We start from the raw sequence: 17,549 nt of genomic DNA on the forward strand, positions 1-17,549 counted from the left end.
GTTAGTTAAACTGTATAATTCGCATGCAGCTCTCGTCAGTGTGGAGTTATTAATTCAGGACAAATGTTTACTAGCTGTGTGGGCTTTCAAGACACGGTCTGCGCTGAAGTGAAAATACCGGTTATAACATTTGTTGCCATATTTTACCGATTTACTCATTTTAGATGACATTTCTGATAAATAGAACTGTAACGCAGCTAAATTGCGCGGCACTTCAGCTTGTCTGAGCACCACGAGAGCAGTGAAGGGTTTTGTTTACTTCGACCAACAAGTTATCAGTTTAGCAGAAAAGCAGCATGTAGCATGGTGTCCATCAGAAGCTGGAGTATGAAAACGCTTCAACGCGCTCTTTCATGGCTGCGTGGATGATGCGTTAAAGGTTAAAACACGGAGAGTTAAGCGGCCGTACGTCCGGTGGAAAGAAGAGAAGCTTTCTGAAATCATAAAAAAAAAAACAATCACCATACATATGTTTTCATATTTTCGGCTGAGAAAGAAACGTCTGCCAACATAATGATATGCAAACACGGTCTTTTCTTATAAATGTCACTTCTGCCCGTTCAAAAAAGTTTCTAAAAACTGTTCATTAAGTGTTTTGATCCGTGTTTTTGCACGTAAACGTCAGCAGAGGGGTGTCACAGCAACGTGCGTGACCCCTCAACGAGACAAACAGAAGAAAGCTGTGACAATTGTGTATTTCTTTATAAGAGTGATGGAACTAAATTTAAACTAGAATCACATTGGTATTGCAAATTAGGTATGGCATGAAAGGGACATAGTTATATATATATATATATATATATATATATATATATATATATATATATATATATATATATATATATATATATATATATATATAATATTTAATAGTTTCAAAAGTAAAAAAAAAAAATCCAGTAAGTATTTAGTTTCATTCATTTATGATGTAGCTCAAATTGTCATTATGTTGAAATGCTGACTCAACATTTCAACATATTGTTCTCCTGTGACTTTATTCTTTTGCTTCTTCTTCTTCTTCTTCTTCTTCTTCTTCTTCTCCTTATTCTTCCGTACGTTTTTTGGTTCGCTAAAACTCCTTCAAATTTTGTCTGATTTTCACCATTCAAATTTTAAACTATTCAGCTTCTTCTGGAGAAGCGTGCTATGACTCTTCTCATATTTAACCCTTCAACTTTTTGAATAATTCAGCTTTTTATGAAAATTATTCCCCATCTGAAATGCATTGGAAACTTCAGCTTCTCTTGAAAAATCTCCTTCAACTTTCAGAAGTTCTAGCCTCCTCATACTTCCACTTACAGTCTTCATTTAAACTTAAAAATATTCAGCTATCTTTCCACTCTTCAGGTTTTTGTCTGCTCTTAAATCTCTTGTACTGTTTTTGAGATTTCACTGTTTAAGCAACATAAACTTTTCCCACTTTGCCCTAAAATCTCAGCTTCCTTGAGTGCAATCATCGTTAGCTAGAGTGGGACACACTCTTGCAGAATGGTTGCTGCTGTCTCTGGAAGAATTGTCATAACTTCCGAAATATTCACAGTAGAAACTTAAAAAATACATCTAACAGTTGCTAGTCTTGTGCTGCTTCTGACAAAGTGGTTTTTAAAGCAAAAACATCAAGCACTTTATCACAAAATGACCAGCTGTCATGAAGTTTTTACACCCTCAAACCATCTCCTCCAATGTTAATTCCTGAGGAGTTTTCTCAAAGATCAGTGGAATTTCCCTCATTTGCAAACTGCTCTCAATGACACAGTTCTGCATCTTCATACATGAAAGTTGCACCTTCAGCTTCCCCAGGATCTTGTGGTTCTTATGGTGTGTTTATTTTTATTGTAGCGCTCACGATTTTGGCAAGATTCAGACTCTTGCTTCACCACAAAATGCCCAGAGTAACACATGAGCAGGGTAAAGTTCTGCAGCTGCACCTTAACGAGCATTCGTCTCCTTGACAGTCTTTCATCTCACACAGCTGTATGTACTAGCTCATCAAAACAGTCAGGGACAAAGACACACATGTACTTCAGTTATTTATAACACCATACCTCCCCCTTTGACTAAATCTACATGCTCCACTATTCATACAACTTTTCCCACACCCTATTATTCTCAAACTGCTACTTTTTCTTCTATTACTAGTGCTTCATTAATCTCTGTACTGTTTTGTCCCCTATTTCTCCTACTTCTTCTCTCCATTCCACATTTTCAGCTCTGGTTCACATCATAACCCCCTTTTTTAAAAACTTTTAAATGATTAAACTTTATTTAAAACATTTTACCAACAAAAACAGAGACTGAAAGAATCTTCTGATCCACTGCAACTCCTTCAACTTCAACTGCTTCTACCTTCTGCAGACTTTGACTTAAAGACCTCATTCACACATTAAACTGGTCCTATTACCCTTAATCCTATTAACACATTAATCATCGATTTCTGCTTTCTTCTACATTTTTGAAGATTTCACTTTTTGATCTTTCTCTTATTTTTATTATTATATTTTAACTCTTTTAGGATAATTTACATTTCCACTATATCTATTAAACCTTTCATCTCATGCAGCTGTTTATACTAACTCATCAAAACATTCAGGAACAAAGACACACATGTGAGTGTGCTCTTTCTGTCCCTCACACATCCCAGACCTTTGCATGCAGTGACATTTCCATCACTACTTCAGTTACTTAAAATACCATACCTCCCCCTTTGACTTAATCCTCATGCTCCACTATTCATACAATTTATTCCACAGCTTTTACTGCTTCTTCTCCTACTATTAGTGCTGCATAAACCTCTGTACTTTTTTTTCTGCTACTTCTTATTCTCTCAATTCCACATTTTCAGCTCTGCTTCACATCTATAGCCTTTTTAACTTTTAAATCATTAAACTTTATTTAAACAATTTTACCAGCAATGACAGACACTTGAATAATCTGCTGATCCACTAAAACTCCTTCAACTTTAACTGCTTCTACCTTCTGCAGACTTTGACCTTAGACTGTTCACACATTAAACTGGCCCCATTATCCTTTATGCTATTTACACATTAGTCATAGATTTCTGATTTCATCTACGTTTTTGGAGATTTCACTGTTTGATCTTTCTCTCTTTTTTATTTTTATTTTTTAACTTCTATAGGCTTATTTATATTTTCCACTGTGTCCACTGTCTTTATCCACTTTGTCTTCGCTGTGTCATTTTCCTTACCTATTCTTTCTTCACTTTCTCTCAACTTTTCTTTTACTTTCTATTTCATTTTTTCTCTTCTGCCTTTCTTCTTCACTTCTACATCACTTTTACCTCACCGTTTTTCTTAACTCCTTCTTTACTCTGTCTTCACTATTGCTCCCTTCCTCTTCTCTCCTTATACACTCCAAATTTTCAGTTCATACTTTGTTCAGCTATTTAGCTATTTTCTTTTACATTTTCAGCTTTTTCCGCTAGTATTTTCACTTCTTCAGCCTCAGCATTTCAACGCATTTCCTGCAAGGAAATGCAATTTCCCTAGTTAATATTGTAGTTATCTCATGTAGAAAAAGCATTTCTCTTTGATTTAATTTAAAAGTTTTAGCATGATTCAAATCCTGATTACAGCTAGGTGTCTGTACCATTTGCCAAAGTGTATTTCATTTTATGTTTATTTATTTATTTTTTATTTTTTTAGTGTGTCTCACTTCTCAAAAGAAATTACCCATCCACGAGTCAATTTACTTTCAGCTTGATTTTGAAATTAGTAATTGGGTGAAGAATCTTGAAATTGAGGTCTAATAAAATCTATTAATAATAGGAAATGGAGTGTAAAATAAAAATCCTAGATCCTAAACTATGTCAACAAGGGTGCTGCATTTTGTAAATATGAGCGCCTCTCATGGTTTTAACCAGGAAAAGGTTAACCACACTACATGTGCAAAGTAAAGCCATGACAGTAATTTTAAATATTTCTTTTGGCGTTAATCAGGTGTTGATACAGCTTTGAAAATTTTGATTTGACATTTATATTTGTACTGTGTTTTCTCCTTTCCCCAGCAGCAAGTTTCTGCAGTGGGTTGAAACAACAGTGTCTTCTCGAGGAGCAACTTTACCAAGTTCCACAAGTTGAACCTGTGGCTTTGCAGGTGTGTACAGAAAATAATGAAAATAATAATAATATAATGTGTGTGTAAACTATTGTGTAAAGCTGGGTACTTTATTAGAGAGTAAATAAAACCATCATCACTAATGTTTATTACAAAATATATTATTGGTTTGTTTGAAGATTAATGTTGCTTGCAGGAAATTGGCCAGTTAAGCTGACAGTTGGCTTCCTTGTATTTACAGACAATCATTTGTAATTTAAAGTATTGAAAAGAAACTGTAAATGACTTTGACTCTTTTAACTTCCATTCCATGGTTTCTTCAGTCAGGAGCCAATTTATCCTGAAAGTTTTATTGTATTTACAAAAACTGCTAATTTTGAATGTAATGAAACATGACTACAGCCACCTTGATTTTTATTTCTGCTTTTAGACTCTCAGTCTGAAGTCAGAATGGCCTGACTTTAGACAGGCCATTCGCGTGTTCGCGTTTGGTGTGGCCGCGGCATTACAGGAAAAGATTAATCACTTGACAGTGTTGTCAAAAAGGCAAGGCAAAAGTAAACATTAGTCAAATCTTATGCATTAGTCAAAAAAATCTTGAACTTCCTATTGAGTCCTTGCATATTGCCATGCTCTTTTAAGTGTTGCTGAAACACTCAGAAAATAACACCTGTATCACTACTTTATAACTTTCCATACTGTTCCTTATTGTATCGTCCACTACGATGGAATTTTTCTGTCTCTGTTTTCAGTAGCTTTGAGTTGAAATATAACTGTTTTTTGGATACAACAATCAAGTTTTCTCCTGCCAGTACCAAGCACCTAAGAGGGGGATTATCTGACACTTATTACACATGCAGCCACATCTAATCTTGTGTTACATGGCTTAATGTTTGTACGCCGGGTGTTATGGAATGCAAAAATGATTGGTATTGTTTTCTTTAAAGTACGTGGTATTTGAAAAAGTATCAGAGCATCAAAAACTCTGACAATCTTTGTAGTAATATTACATTGTTAGGATTCTCTGTCATGAAAAATCAGCCTTTATTTCTGTGTTTCTGATGCAGCTACTTTTGCCATGATGAGCACTCCAGCAAAACTACGCATCATTTTTGAAGAGGATGACATTCGCAAACTGTCTCTACCCTCTGGCATACCACGCAGCCTCACAGAGCTTTGTCATATTCTCAGAAAGACCTTTAATATTCCAGGGGATTTTTCTGTTCTTTACCAAGACAAGGATTTTGATGGACAGTTTTGTACTCTCACTGGCATTGAAGAGGTGGAGGACAAGGCAACATTAAAGGTTGTGAAAACACAGCCAGCCATGCTTACTATAAGTCCTGTGGCAGAATTGGCAGAATTAGACATTGACTCTCCTCTACCAGAAGCTTCCTCTGATAACTCTTCTGTCCAGTTGTCAAGATTTCAGGACACCATCCTTCTCTCCTCCTCTGATGAGAGTGGAACACCTCACCGGTCTAATCCATGGCCAGCCAAGTTTGAAATACCTGCCTTTCCCCATGGCGTAGAGCTTCTGCTGGAGGCTGGAAACCAAGCATTCTTAAAGGATGGCACCATGCTGAACAATCCAAGATTAACAAGCAGCATACTAGAGAAGCTGGCTGAGGTGATGTTTGGCTATACAGCATACCCCACTGGGCTCCAGATTTTGGCTGTGGTTGAAGCCCTGATTGAAAAGTACCCATGCCTCAGAGAGCCAGGGTCATTCAACGGCCTATGTGGGTGGCATCAGAGGATCAAAAGTAAAATGGGGAATTACCGTACAAAGTTAAGATGTCGTCAAGTTGTCTGTCCAGAGTTGCAGGTGAACTTGAAAAAGCAGAGGTTGAATGAAAATGGATCATACAAAGGCATTAAAAGGCCTAAGAAGGCTGAAGTCAACTACCTGCCTCCACTGCCTTTTGGGGACACAGAGGCTACTTTAGAGAAGGAGAGAGTAGACATGTTGCAAGAAATTGATAAGAAAAACAATGAGAAGATAATTGCAAAGAAAATGGAAAGGTCTTTTGCCTACCGAAGACTGGAAGTTGTAAAGCAGTGCCCCTCTATCCAGCATTTCCGAGCAAGATGGCCAGCTCTTTTCTCTGAAGCTCAGGTAAATTCATTGTCTATGTCACTGTGTGCTGAGGCTGATATCCTTATTATCATCAATCATTATGTAACAATGTGTGTTTGTTTTAAAATATTGAAAGTCGCCCTGCTATTAAATTTAAGGAGTTCAATAAATAATGATACATTTAAAAACATAAATATAAACACACAATAAATAAATAGATGAATAAATAAATAGCAAATGTTTAGACTCATAAATACCTATGAAATATAATACAATTCACAGTTAAAAAGACCAAAAGTCTATAGCACAATGAAAACCAAAACGGCTTTATCTAGCCAAACTTTGTAGACATCACCGAGTAAGCCTTGTGTCAGCCAATGGGCTTCTATCCTGCAGATCTAAGCTCAGATTTAAACCTGGACTTTGACAGGGGATTACTGTTTTTAACTAACAGGACTGGAGATGCAGTTTGGGGAGAGTTTTTACTGCTGCTAACCCGTAACCCTACTTCAAGTAGATGACTGAGCAGCAGATGCAGTTCTAGTCGGTTAGCTGCCAGCATATTTTAAAGCTAATTGTTTGTCATTTTGTCTCCCTTTTTTAGATTGAAGAAGAGTTCAGACGCATCACAACAGTTCACCTGCAGAGAACCTTTCTGAGCAAGCTGGACCTCTACACTCCAAAACTGCAAGAGATATTTAGCAAAAAAGGAGGTGTTGCTGGAAGTAAAATAAAGCCTCTGCTGGAATCGTTCAGTCAGGTGAAGTATCAAACATTCAGTTACTGTTAACTGCTCATTCATAGATTTATACCATAGACTTGATGAATATATTATTCTCAGGGTAAGGCAAGAATCAGCAAAGGTATAAAGCCCTCAATGGGTCTGCCAAAGCAGATGTCATATGGCTCATTTGTATAATTATTATATGATTATACTTATTATATTTTTTGTGAGACTCAATGTACAGGATGTTTTAACTGTTTATGAATTAACCTTTGTACATTCTTCTGTTTTAACAGCAACATGTTGAAGCTCGGCGGGAGGCCATGATCCGCTGCCTGATGGAATTCCTGGGGGAGTCTTCAGGAGAGCTCATCAAGGACTACATGGTAAATTAAAACATTTCCAGATCACAAAAAAATCAGAGGCCCCTTAACTAGAATATAGATGGAGATTGTAATCTGTTTTTACAGTGCTCTGTTGGTCATTTTTTAAAATCCCAAATTCAATACCATGAAATCTTATACTCAATCCTGTAATGCAGTAGTTTGCTTTAAGCCAGTCACAGTGTTAAAATTCATTCAAGGGTTATAAACATCAGCTGTCCAAAATGATAAAAAAAAAAAAAAAAGTCGTGAATAAATTGAACTGCCAGCCAAAAGGAACTTCAGCATTATGCAACCCTTTGAAATAAAATTCAGCACCTTTTTTTTTCCCATCAACAACAAATTGATTTTAAGTTGAAAGCTGTCATCTATGTTGAATTGGCAGAATAAAAGCTAGTAAGCTTACCAGATGAGATGAGACAAGGTTACATCATATTTAAAAATCAGGTCATTAATATGACCATTTGAAATCAGTTAATAGAGTGCAATAATGTACCAAAAACAAAATTCAGAACTCAGAATTCAAAATTCATTCATTGACATTGTTTAATTTTTAGCCTAATATAAAAACTTCAAAATTCTGGCTATGCTGTCCATTTTTTTCTTTCCCAATTCAACAGTGTGACAATCTAATTTCTGCTAAAGTTACTCCTTTAACATAACAAGTAACTTGTTGCATGCTCAACAATTGGAATGATAGTGAAATTATGAACCTGAATGAGGATATTCATGTTTTTTACAGGATGACAGCAGGGAAGCTGTAAAAGAGGACCAGGCTAAGCAAGTTTTGAAGATCTGTGTCTTCCACAGAAGTGAGGAACCATCCTACATTGATGTGTCCATTGTTGTGGAAGGAACTGAGGTACTTAATGGATGTCAGAGTGTGAGCAAGGCTTGCCTGCTGCTCACGGGCATCATCTACGCTATGAATCTGAGCTACCCACCAAAAGTCAAATACACTTTTGAAGTGTTTCAGAAGCTCTTTCTTGAGCTTGGTGTCCTCAGACTGTCACCCAAAGTACAAACTTTGCGAAACAAACTTGAAATGTGAGTGACACTGTTTCTTGGTTTGAAAAACAGGTTCAGGTAGTGCATACAGTAGTGTAAACGTGTTTGAGCTTGTATTGTTGTTTTTTATTATTTTGTTAAATAATGTGTTTTTTTTAGCATTGAACCTTCAAACCATAAAAGAAATGACATTGTAGTGCTAAAACAAAGAGATTTGTTTACTTAATTACTTAGAATACTCTTCTTTGGGCTGATTACTCTAGATGCTGTATCGCACATTTCTTCTTGGTTGTAAAGGGAATAATAAATGTCAGCTTTCTTTTGAAGTGTTGGTTAAAAAATGTTTGTGAATTAAAGGCCTAAGAGCAGAAGTAGATGTTAAGTTTTTAGGCAAAAATAGTGGAAAAGACTTATCCATTCAGAAAATTAGAAAAGGTTTTCAGAAAAGTTTTGTTTATTAAGTTTTGGAAAATAAAGGTGGTGTTGTTAAAACACAGCTGCTTCATGTTTTGTTTTATTAATCTGTAGTAAATCAAGTATGTCATACAACAAAGGCTATGAAAGAACACAAAATGTTGGACAAATGTTACTTAAATATAGCTCCTAAATACATTCTCAATAAACAAATAGAAAAGATTCTGAATAGACATTTGTTTTTTAAGTGAATTTTGCAGTTTGATGCATAGTGAGTGTAAGTAAAAATGCTGATTATAAAAGAATAAAATTCAATACAAACATTTAAAGATGCCAGTAAAGTCTACTTGAGTTTTCTTGTAGAAATTGCTTTCATATTAAAATAAATTTTACCTAGATATGCCCTCTGTAAAATTTATTCAGAATTTCCGTTTGAAAAAACTTACCTAGGTTTTTCTAAGTAGATATCTAGTTCTTTCAGTTATAATACCTGCAGGAGAGGTGCACAGCTCCTGCCGGGAGACCAGGTCTGGGTTTGCTCTCACCCACTCTCTAAAGCTGTTGATCAATTCTCATCAAAGCTTGCGCCCAAGTGGTCAGGTCCAGCCACAGTGATGAGAAAGTTAGGCCCCATAAACTACATAGTACAGTGGAATGACCAAAGTAAAAGGGTGGATACTGTCAACATAGTTAAACGGGGAAAATTTGTTTTTTGTTTGAGGGTTGTTTGTTTAATTTCAGTTTCATGAAGTCTAAGTTTTGAACAATATTTTGATTTTTTTTTTTTCTAATTTAATTATTGAGACGTCCGCTGTCACGGGCATTGAAGAAGGTGGCCTGGCGATGAAGTTTATATATATATATATATATATATATAGGTTTCCGGGGTATTTTCAAAGTTTGACAAAACAAATCATAGAGTATATAATTACTATCATGCCCCACTAACAAGTCCCCCTTTTTTTGATGTAATGCGGTGGCCATAGGCTGAGCGTTACAACTGTACACACAAACCTGAAAACCTCACACACAAAGTGCTGAACCTGACACTCCCTTGTCAAGATGACTCTTTGCCATCAAATCTCTTCACTGTTCACAAAAATGGGACTCATGTTCTCATTTGGTACACACAGCCACATTCTCCAATGACACACATACCACTCAATTGATACACACAGCTCAGCATTTGCTGCTCACTACCAAGCATTCACAGCACACTGAAGTGCAAAACTGAAAACCCAATTATTGAAATGCAACACACAATATAAATGGTAACAGCTTGTGAAACTTACCCCTTTTTTTTTTCTTTTAGAAAATGTCTGTGTAGGCCCACTTCTTCAAACATTAAATATCACATAAGTCTGCAGCAAATCATTGTTTTAATTGACAGTGTTTCAGTGCACAGGCATTTCTAAAGAAAATGTTGGTAAAAACTACAGTCAGCACACTGTATTCTATTGATACAGTATCACTGTACAGTAGAGAACACAAGGCAAATAGATTTCCTGTGGTACCTGTTCTCTACTCTGAAGGTCCTGATGAGTCCAGCCACGATGAAACAGCTGAGGTTTGGCTGGACTCTCAGGCCCGTCTCTCTAATGCTCAGACCATGATTCAGAACATGGTCAACAATCGTGGCTCCGATCTGATTATAAATTATTGCCCTCCTCCTCCTCCTCCTCCTCCTCCTCCTCCTTGTCCTCCTACTTCTCAACCTCTCACTCCTCCATCTCCTCCTCTTTTTCTTCCTCTTCCTCCTCTCACTCTTACCCCTCTCCTTCTCTGCTTGTTGTTGTCCATTGCTCAGTGCTCACCAAACAAAACAGAGGCTCACGGTTCTTTTATGCTGCAGTTCTCCTGATTGAAAATTGCTCTCCTGATCTGGGTGTTAAGAGATCTGAATAATTGTGTGTTGATGCTTTGAGATTTCAAATGAGGTGTGTGTGCTATAACTGACCATTGCATGTACAGCTTTGACAACAAGGTGATGTGTAATTGACATCAGAGTGTAAAGAAGGGAGTGTTTAGCTGTGTCAAAATGAGCGATTGGTACATGAAGTGAGGGTTTTGCAAACTGTGTCAAATTATCCATTGTTGTGTGTGAAGAACTGTGAAAACCTGTAACACAGTAACTCAACCCAGGTTTTTCTCATTAAGAGCTGCGAAGGCGCACAAATAAGGAGAGGGCTCAGAGGCAGCTGACCAATCCCAACCATTAGGGCCACACAGACAGAGAAGCGCAAGCAACAGAGAGCCAGAGCAGGGGTTCTCCAACTTTTTTGGGCCAGGGACCCCTCACAGGTAACAAACATTTCAAGGACCCCCTCATCATTCTAACATAGATAAAGCACATGCTGACAATTTGCACTCCTAGATACCCTTGGAGCTATTTGTATTGGTAAAAACATCAATCTAAATACATCAGACTTGTTTCATAGTGATTAAAAAAACACTTTGATTTGAATCATATCAGTACCACTTGTATACCTTGAAATAGACGATCATTTTATTTCTTGTAGACTCAACATGGTAGCATTTGTACTTTTCAAGTACAGTGTAAAAAAAAAAAAAATCTGTAAAAAAAAAACAGTAAAGGCACTGGCAGCAAAGTTTCCAGACAAATACTGTAAAATCACAGTCAATTTACAGCATTTTAATGTGAAAATACTTTTTGTCCCAAGTACAACAGCAAATTTGTAATGCATAAAAACAAACTCTGTCCGTATAACTAAAGATAAATGTCTGCAGATTTACAGTATTAACATGTAATTTTAGATAACAATACAATTTTGAAAGGTTTTTCCTAAATTATTACTGTCTGGCACCTTCAATATAGTGACAATACAAAGAGTTCTGCAGAAAATACCGCTATTTTACAGGAAAATACTTTTTGTTGTGATGGTGTTTTGTAACTGTGAGTGAGGAGAGTACACAGAGGATATAAGACTGCTGAACATTAAAGTATTGCATAGGGGGGACATGCTGTCTGTGCAACACTGCATGGACCAGCTGTGTAATTCAAATAATATTGTTATTACAATATTTACCAACATAGCAAAGACCATCAACACATCTCATTTATTAAAAACAAAACACAATTCACAAATCACGGGGTACAGGGTCTGCACAATGGAGCACAGACAGCCAGTCCACTCCATGGGGCTCAGAGAGCTGGTTTGCTCCTTGGAGCACAGATGGTCGGTGGAGCACATGCTGTGCCCGGTGTATAGCAGGGTCTCATATCCACAGTGTGTCCTCCTAACTAAGGGTTACAAACACTGTCACAATAAAAATGACTTTACTGTGAAATAAAAGGAAACACAGTAAAATTAAGGAGACAAACTGGTGGAAGACAAGATGACCAGTGATGCAGTGTGTTCTGTTAGGAGGTTTATTGCTTACTTAAAATTGGTCTCTGATCAAAGAACAAATTATTCCTGTATTTTTACAGTGTTTTTCATGTAGTTCTATGTTACTGTGTTTGACTGTAATTTAACAGTGTTTGTCTGGAAACTTTACTGCCAGCTCCTGTACCGTTTTTTTTACACTTCGTTTTTTTTTTCAATCAGTGAATTGCGACCACGAGTGAGGAGGGTACAGGGTTCAGCTGGCATAATACCTAAAAAATAATCCAGGATTTCATCTTGCAGTTAATTTCTGCCATCTTACAGATGTGTATATTGTTTTTGAAAAACATTGAAAATACTTTGAAAATTAAGGGTAAATAACTGCAGAATTATTTTTTTTTTCACTGCGTAAAATTACTGAAAATATCTGTAAATCTACTAGAATTTTGTTGTTTTACAAGAAAACAGGAAAACAAACTTTCCTCTAAACTTACATTTTTTATACACTGTAGTAGATCTAAAAAGTTTCAAGAAAAAGAAAAGTACCAAGAGTGGTATTACCCTTTTTTTTTAATAAATACAGACATTCAAAATGACCAGTCTCATTCAGACCTTCATTGAGTGCTTTAACAAAGAATAAGAACTAGTGATACTTGTTCAAATCATCTGCAGAAAGCTTGCAGATGTGGAGGCCACAGCGTCAGTAGTGGCTGTGGGTGACTGACTGGAGGCGTCCTCGGGGAGGTGGAAGGCTGCTGCAGCAGACCTCCAGCAGAGGGGAGCGCCACTGGACAATCACTCCTCATGGCGCCCCAGCGGGTTGGCCTGGAACCTGGGGATGGTCACATTTGATAAGTGGATGGAGCACAGCTACAGGTAGAAGGCCCCCACCACTCTGCTGGCCTGGAGCTGCTCCAGCTTCCTGTCCCAGGAAGGAGCTGCTGCAAACCAAAGAAATGTGCAGAGGACCTCCACAGATTTTTAGACGGCTCACCTCAGCCTCCTGGGCCACAGCAGCTATGGCAACAAGCTGGATGAGGAGGGCAGGGGAGTCGGTCCAGGTCCTGGCAAACCTCAACCCCCCTCCCCCATCCTCCTCAAAGAGATGTCAGGTGAATGTGGCTCTTTTGGAGTCTAAAGAGTCTTGAAAACAAACAAACAAACAAAAAAAACAATAAATAAACACTTTTAAGACTTTTTAATGTCAAACCAACATCAGCTTTTGTTGTTTATAAAGCCACAGAGCCTCAAAATCTCTACTGCTGTGTTTCTCTTAAAGGTTCACACCCAACTATTGATTATCCATGAGCATCATGATCTTCAGGCTGCTGGGAGGCATGCACTGACAGGACAGCTCAGACCTGATCAGCTATGGAGTGACATCTTATGCTGTGATGCTGCCTGCTGTGGAAACAGAAGGTCAGGAACAAGAGGCAGGTGTCAGATCATTGAGCATGGTCCCAGCAGGGTTCAGCTTCAGGCGTCTGATGACAGAAGGAGGAGGTGAATGGACTCACACTCACTAGTGAGTTTTATAAGATTTAAATCAAAGCCCGATGGACCCACACATCATCACCTTCAGCATCATCAGGGACATGTCAAGGCTTGGCAAACTACTCTTTCTGTTTATCTATTTTTTTCTTTCCTGTTACCTCCTGAATGCCTACACCTCCTTTTGGACACAGTGCTCCTTTCAATGATCCCCTTTATTTCAGTTGGTGCTTGTTCAGACTCAACAACATATCCCCAGAGGACAGAGGAAGTCTATCAGAGCTCTCCTCCTCTTCAGACCTGCTTTCTCCTCCAGCTGTGACTGAACTCTAATAGGTGTGTGTGGAATAATGTCTTCAAGCTGTTTGAATGTATTCTTGTCTTATTATACTCGATATGAGCCACATTCAACTTATCAGTCCAGAAAAAGGTCTTGTTTCAAGTTATTTAAAAGAAAAAATGAGGCCTGAGTTGCTTGTATAAAGTAAAAATATTCTTCCAACGGAAAAAGGAAAATTGAATAATGTCTTAAGACAAGCAACTTTTTTTCGTCTTGCAGATTTTTTACTTGTTACAGGCAATTCAGACCTTGAAACTAGATATTTTTTTGACTTGTCGGGTTGATGTGGCTCATTTTAAGCCTACAAAGACATTTTCTACTGAAAACAAGACAAAAACACTTGATAAGATTTCTTTTTTTTTCAGTAAAAGCCAAATGATCCAGTTTAAAAATGAAAGATTTGAAACACACTTGGAGAGGATATTTCATTTCATAATTTTATCCGTACGCTGTCATAACTCCTATGAAGGTGAAGTCTTTAACACTTGAAACCATTTGACAGTTTAATGGGACTGATTCTTGAACTGGTTCAAATGGTAGAAATGTCATATCAAATACTGTGACACCAACAGAAATGCAAACTACACATTGAAACAAAGATGGAAGATGTTGTTTGAACAAGTTTAAAGGTGATTTTTCAGACCAATCAAGTCACTTTGAAATGAGGATGAAGGGCGCCCTCTAGTGACAGAAAGTCCTCACTGCAGCTTCACACAGCTCTTCAAGTGTGTTGGTTGTGTTCAGCCTGGAGCTCACACTGTTTCAGCATCAATGTGCAGCTCAGCTGTGTGTCAAAGCAGGATTCTCCATCCCTGAGTGTTTTCATGATTCCACACAGACTGTGGGACTAGGGATGTATACCGTGGACCGGTGCTTTAATGGACCGGTCCGTAACTGGGTCGGTACCCGAATACCGTGAAGAGTCCGGAAAAACGGTACTTTTGTCGGTCCTTGAACGCCTCTTCAACTGTTACTACCGCCGTCAACAGGTGATGACACAGCTGGCTCAAGCATGTCTGTGAGGGCTAAGCGCTCGAAGGTTTGGGCTAACTTTAGTCAAGTAAATAAAACTCGTCCCGATGCAATCTGTGTCAGAGAGAAGTTGCGTCCAAGGGGGGAATACAAGCAACGTCAGCAAAACAATGGGAGCGCGCGCATAGTATAAAGCTAAAGGAGTGCGGGCTGTTTGATTGCTATAGCAACACGAGTAAACTTAGCAGCCCAGCTAACACTAAAGACTGCAGCACCGTGGCGGCGGCACCCGGTTTTGTTTCTGCTATGTCAAGTCACGGTAAGTTTTTCGTCTTGTTTGTTGTCATCATTTCGATTTAAGCACCACCGATGTATTACGTTAATCCTGCAGGCAGCATAAACCAGACATCAGAAACCACAGCTCTGCTAACATCGCAGACGACCCCGTTCACAATCGCCAGGCAAAAGAAGATGACAGCAGAAAAAGTGCAGGAATGCCACAGAGTCGTCACAAAGTTTCTCGTGAAGGATCTTCAACCATTTGCTACTGTCGAATCCAAGTGGTTTAGGTAAATAGTTAATAGTAAGTCCACTTGAAGTTAGTGTAAGATAGACACACTTCCCTTACTGACAAAGTTGTCTTTCACCTTCCTCTGCGTCCAGGCCTCTTCAAAGTTAATATGTTGTTGTTCCTTAAAAATAACTGTTAGGGCCACATAAGGCAGGAGCAGTGCCTCCTCTACACTGTTCGCTCTGTTCTGTTTGACATATGAGTCTGTCGGTACATGCAGTCTGTTGGGCGGCATAAGAGGTTTTTGCCATCTTCTTAGCTTTGTTTTTGCCTCTGAGAAGCATTTGTAATGCATTATTGAAGGTTTATTATTACCTTGTGGTAATAAAAAAAAAAGGTTGAATCTCTTAAAATCTTGATAAGTCTTTATTGTTTACACAAAGTTGCATGTTGTAGTATCGATAAGAGTATCGATAAGTATCGATACCGATAAGGAGTATCGGTTTCTGTATCAGTATCGATAAAATCATAACGATATACATCCCTATGTGGGACTGACCTTTGACCTCATGTGTGTGTTTTCAGGGGGAAGATGGTCTCCAGGTTCCTGCTGCTCACGGCTCTGAGCTGCTGTGTCTGTGGTTAGTGTCCACCTTCACTTTATTCTCCACAAAGAGAAAAGAGGAGATCCACTTTGAGACTGAGTGAAAGACTTCAACACTTGATGAGAAAATGTGTGTAAAGACTCACATGTTGCAGTGTTTTTCTGCCCCTCTCTTTTCCTCTCTGTCTCCTCTAAAGGATTAGAGCTCAACATGGGTCACAGCTCCTATCAGGCTGAGGAGAAGCAGAACCTCACCCTGGACTGGACCTTCACACCAAAACCTCACCCCTCTCTGAAAGGTCTCTATGTTTTCTGTGACATGATGAAAAAAAGGAAAGTCTCAGCCCTGTTTGATCTCCAGGATGGAGTTGAGATCCCACTGAGGGATGGGGAGCTTTCAGGACGATTCCAGTGTGACAAAGACCTCCTCAGAGAGGGATGGATCAGACTCCATGTGCCCTCACTCAGGACTGAAGACTCAGGACAGTACTGGTGTGGAGTGAAAACAGATTCTGGTTCCGGTGTTGACGGATGTCTCCTCACAGTGACTGGTGAGTAAAGTCAGTGAACGTTTGTGGAGACAAAGAAAAATCAAATCAGCTCAGGTTCAGAGATCAGTGGCTAACATTTGATAGGATGAATCCAGAGAGACAAAGACGTCCTCAGAGGACGAAGAACCTGAGAGAAAAGGGCTGCTCTGATTTCCTGTTGAGGACATTTTAGAGTTTATCTGCAGTCACTGACTTTTTCTTCATGACTGACTCTGATCTGTTGGTCTCTCTACAGCAGCCAGGAACCAGACTCAGTCTAAGACTGGACCAGCCAGGAACCAGACTCAGTCTAAGACTGGACCAGCCAGGAACCAGATCCCCTCTACTACTGAACCAGCCAGGAACCAGATCCCCTCTACTACGGAACCAGCCAGGAACCAGACTCAGTCTACTACTGGACCAGCCAGGAACCAGACCCCCTCTACTACTGGACCAGCCAGGAACCAGACCCCCTCTACTACTTGACCAGCCAGGAACCAGACCCCCTCTACTACTGGACCAGCCAGGAACCAGACCCCCTCTACTACTGGACCAGCCAGGAACCAGACCCCCTCTACTACTGGACCAGCCAGGAACCAGACCCCCTCTACTACTGGACCAGCCAGGAACCAGACCCCCTCTACTACTGGACCAGCCAGGAACCAGACCCCCCGTAGCACTGAAGCTGAGAAACCAGGCTCAGGGGGTCCAGGAAGGATGGCTCTCTCTCGGCAACAGGGACTGATAGCAGCTGTGATGTTGTTGTTTGTTCTTAACTTTTTAGTGATCCTCGTCCTGACCTTAAAGTACTTTGCATTAAGGATGGAGACAGAGACCCTGAGATGTCTAAAGCTCAGCACAGAGCCTGGAGACTCCAGCTTTGTGTCCACAGTGAGTTTCTAAGTCAGTCTAAGAAGCTCTGTGTCAAAGTGATTTTCATACTTATTGCTCAGAAAAGAACAAAGACAAACACTGCTGCTGGATAACAACAATCAGAGCTGAAGCTGGCTCTGAGAGAAACACAGCTGTTCATATGAAGATTCCTCTGCTCTGAGCTTCAACTCTGTTTGC

At 39.0% G+C, this 17,549-nt stretch overlaps 2 protein-coding genes across 2 annotated transcripts; both read left to right on the forward strand.

The window, feature by feature from the left end:
* The first annotated feature begins 3,989 nt into the window (after nt 1-3,989).
* On the forward strand, nt 3,990-10,010 carry LOC141810709 (uncharacterized). Its single transcript, XM_074698482.1, has 6 exons — nt 3,990-4,113; nt 5,142-6,193; nt 6,759-6,914; nt 7,175-7,264; nt 8,004-8,123; nt 9,996-10,010. Exons 2-6 carry the CDS (start codon nt 5,153-5,155, stop codon nt 10,008-10,010), a joined length of 1,422 nt encoding a protein of 473 aa, XP_074554583.1. The 5' UTR covers nt 3,990-4,113; nt 5,142-5,152.
* A 4,653-nt stretch (nt 10,011-14,663) lies between these two features.
* On the forward strand, nt 14,664-16,975 carry LOC141805843 (uncharacterized). Its single transcript, XM_074691047.1, has 5 exons — nt 14,664-15,152; nt 15,225-15,402; nt 15,930-15,985; nt 16,146-16,499; nt 16,735-16,975. The coding sequence occupies exons 1-5, from the start codon at nt 15,140-15,142 to the stop codon at nt 16,962-16,964; spliced, it is 831 nt and encodes a 276-aa protein (XP_074547148.1). The 5' UTR covers nt 14,664-15,139; the 3' UTR covers nt 16,965-16,975.
* The last annotated feature ends 574 nt before the right edge of the window (nt 16,976-17,549 follow it).

Source organism: Halichoeres trimaculatus, unplaced genomic scaffold (genome assembly GCF_033239565.1).
Source record: "Halichoeres trimaculatus isolate MK-OKI-2021-1 unplaced genomic scaffold, fHalTri1.1 fHalTri1_scaffold_2, whole genome shotgun sequence".
NCBI lineage: Eukaryota > Metazoa > Chordata > Actinopteri > Labriformes > Labridae > Halichoeres > Halichoeres trimaculatus.

Excerpts from the sequence above, each read along its gene's own strand:
- LOC141805843 (XM_074691047.1), top strand. Across the intron at positions 15,986-16,145 it reads TCTGAGCTGCTGTGTCTGTG|GATTAGAGCTCAACATGGGT; the intron begins GTTAGTGTCCAC and ends TCTCCTCTAAAG. Across the intron at positions 16,500-16,734 it reads ATGTCTCCTCACAGTGACTG|CAGCCAGGAACCAGACTCAG; the intron begins GTGAGTAAAGTC and ends GTCTCTCTACAG.
- LOC141810709 (XM_074698482.1), top strand. The coding sequence starts at position 5,153 with ATGATGAGCACTCCAGCAAAACTACGCATCATTTTTGAAGAGGATGAC. Across the intron at positions 6,915-7,174 it reads TGCTGGAATCGTTCAGTCAG|CAACATGTTGAAGCTCGGCG; the intron begins GTGAAGTATCAA and ends CTGTTTTAACAG. Across the intron at positions 7,265-8,003 it reads AGCTCATCAAGGACTACATG|GATGACAGCAGGGAAGCTGT; the intron begins GTAAATTAAAAC and ends TGTTTTTTACAG.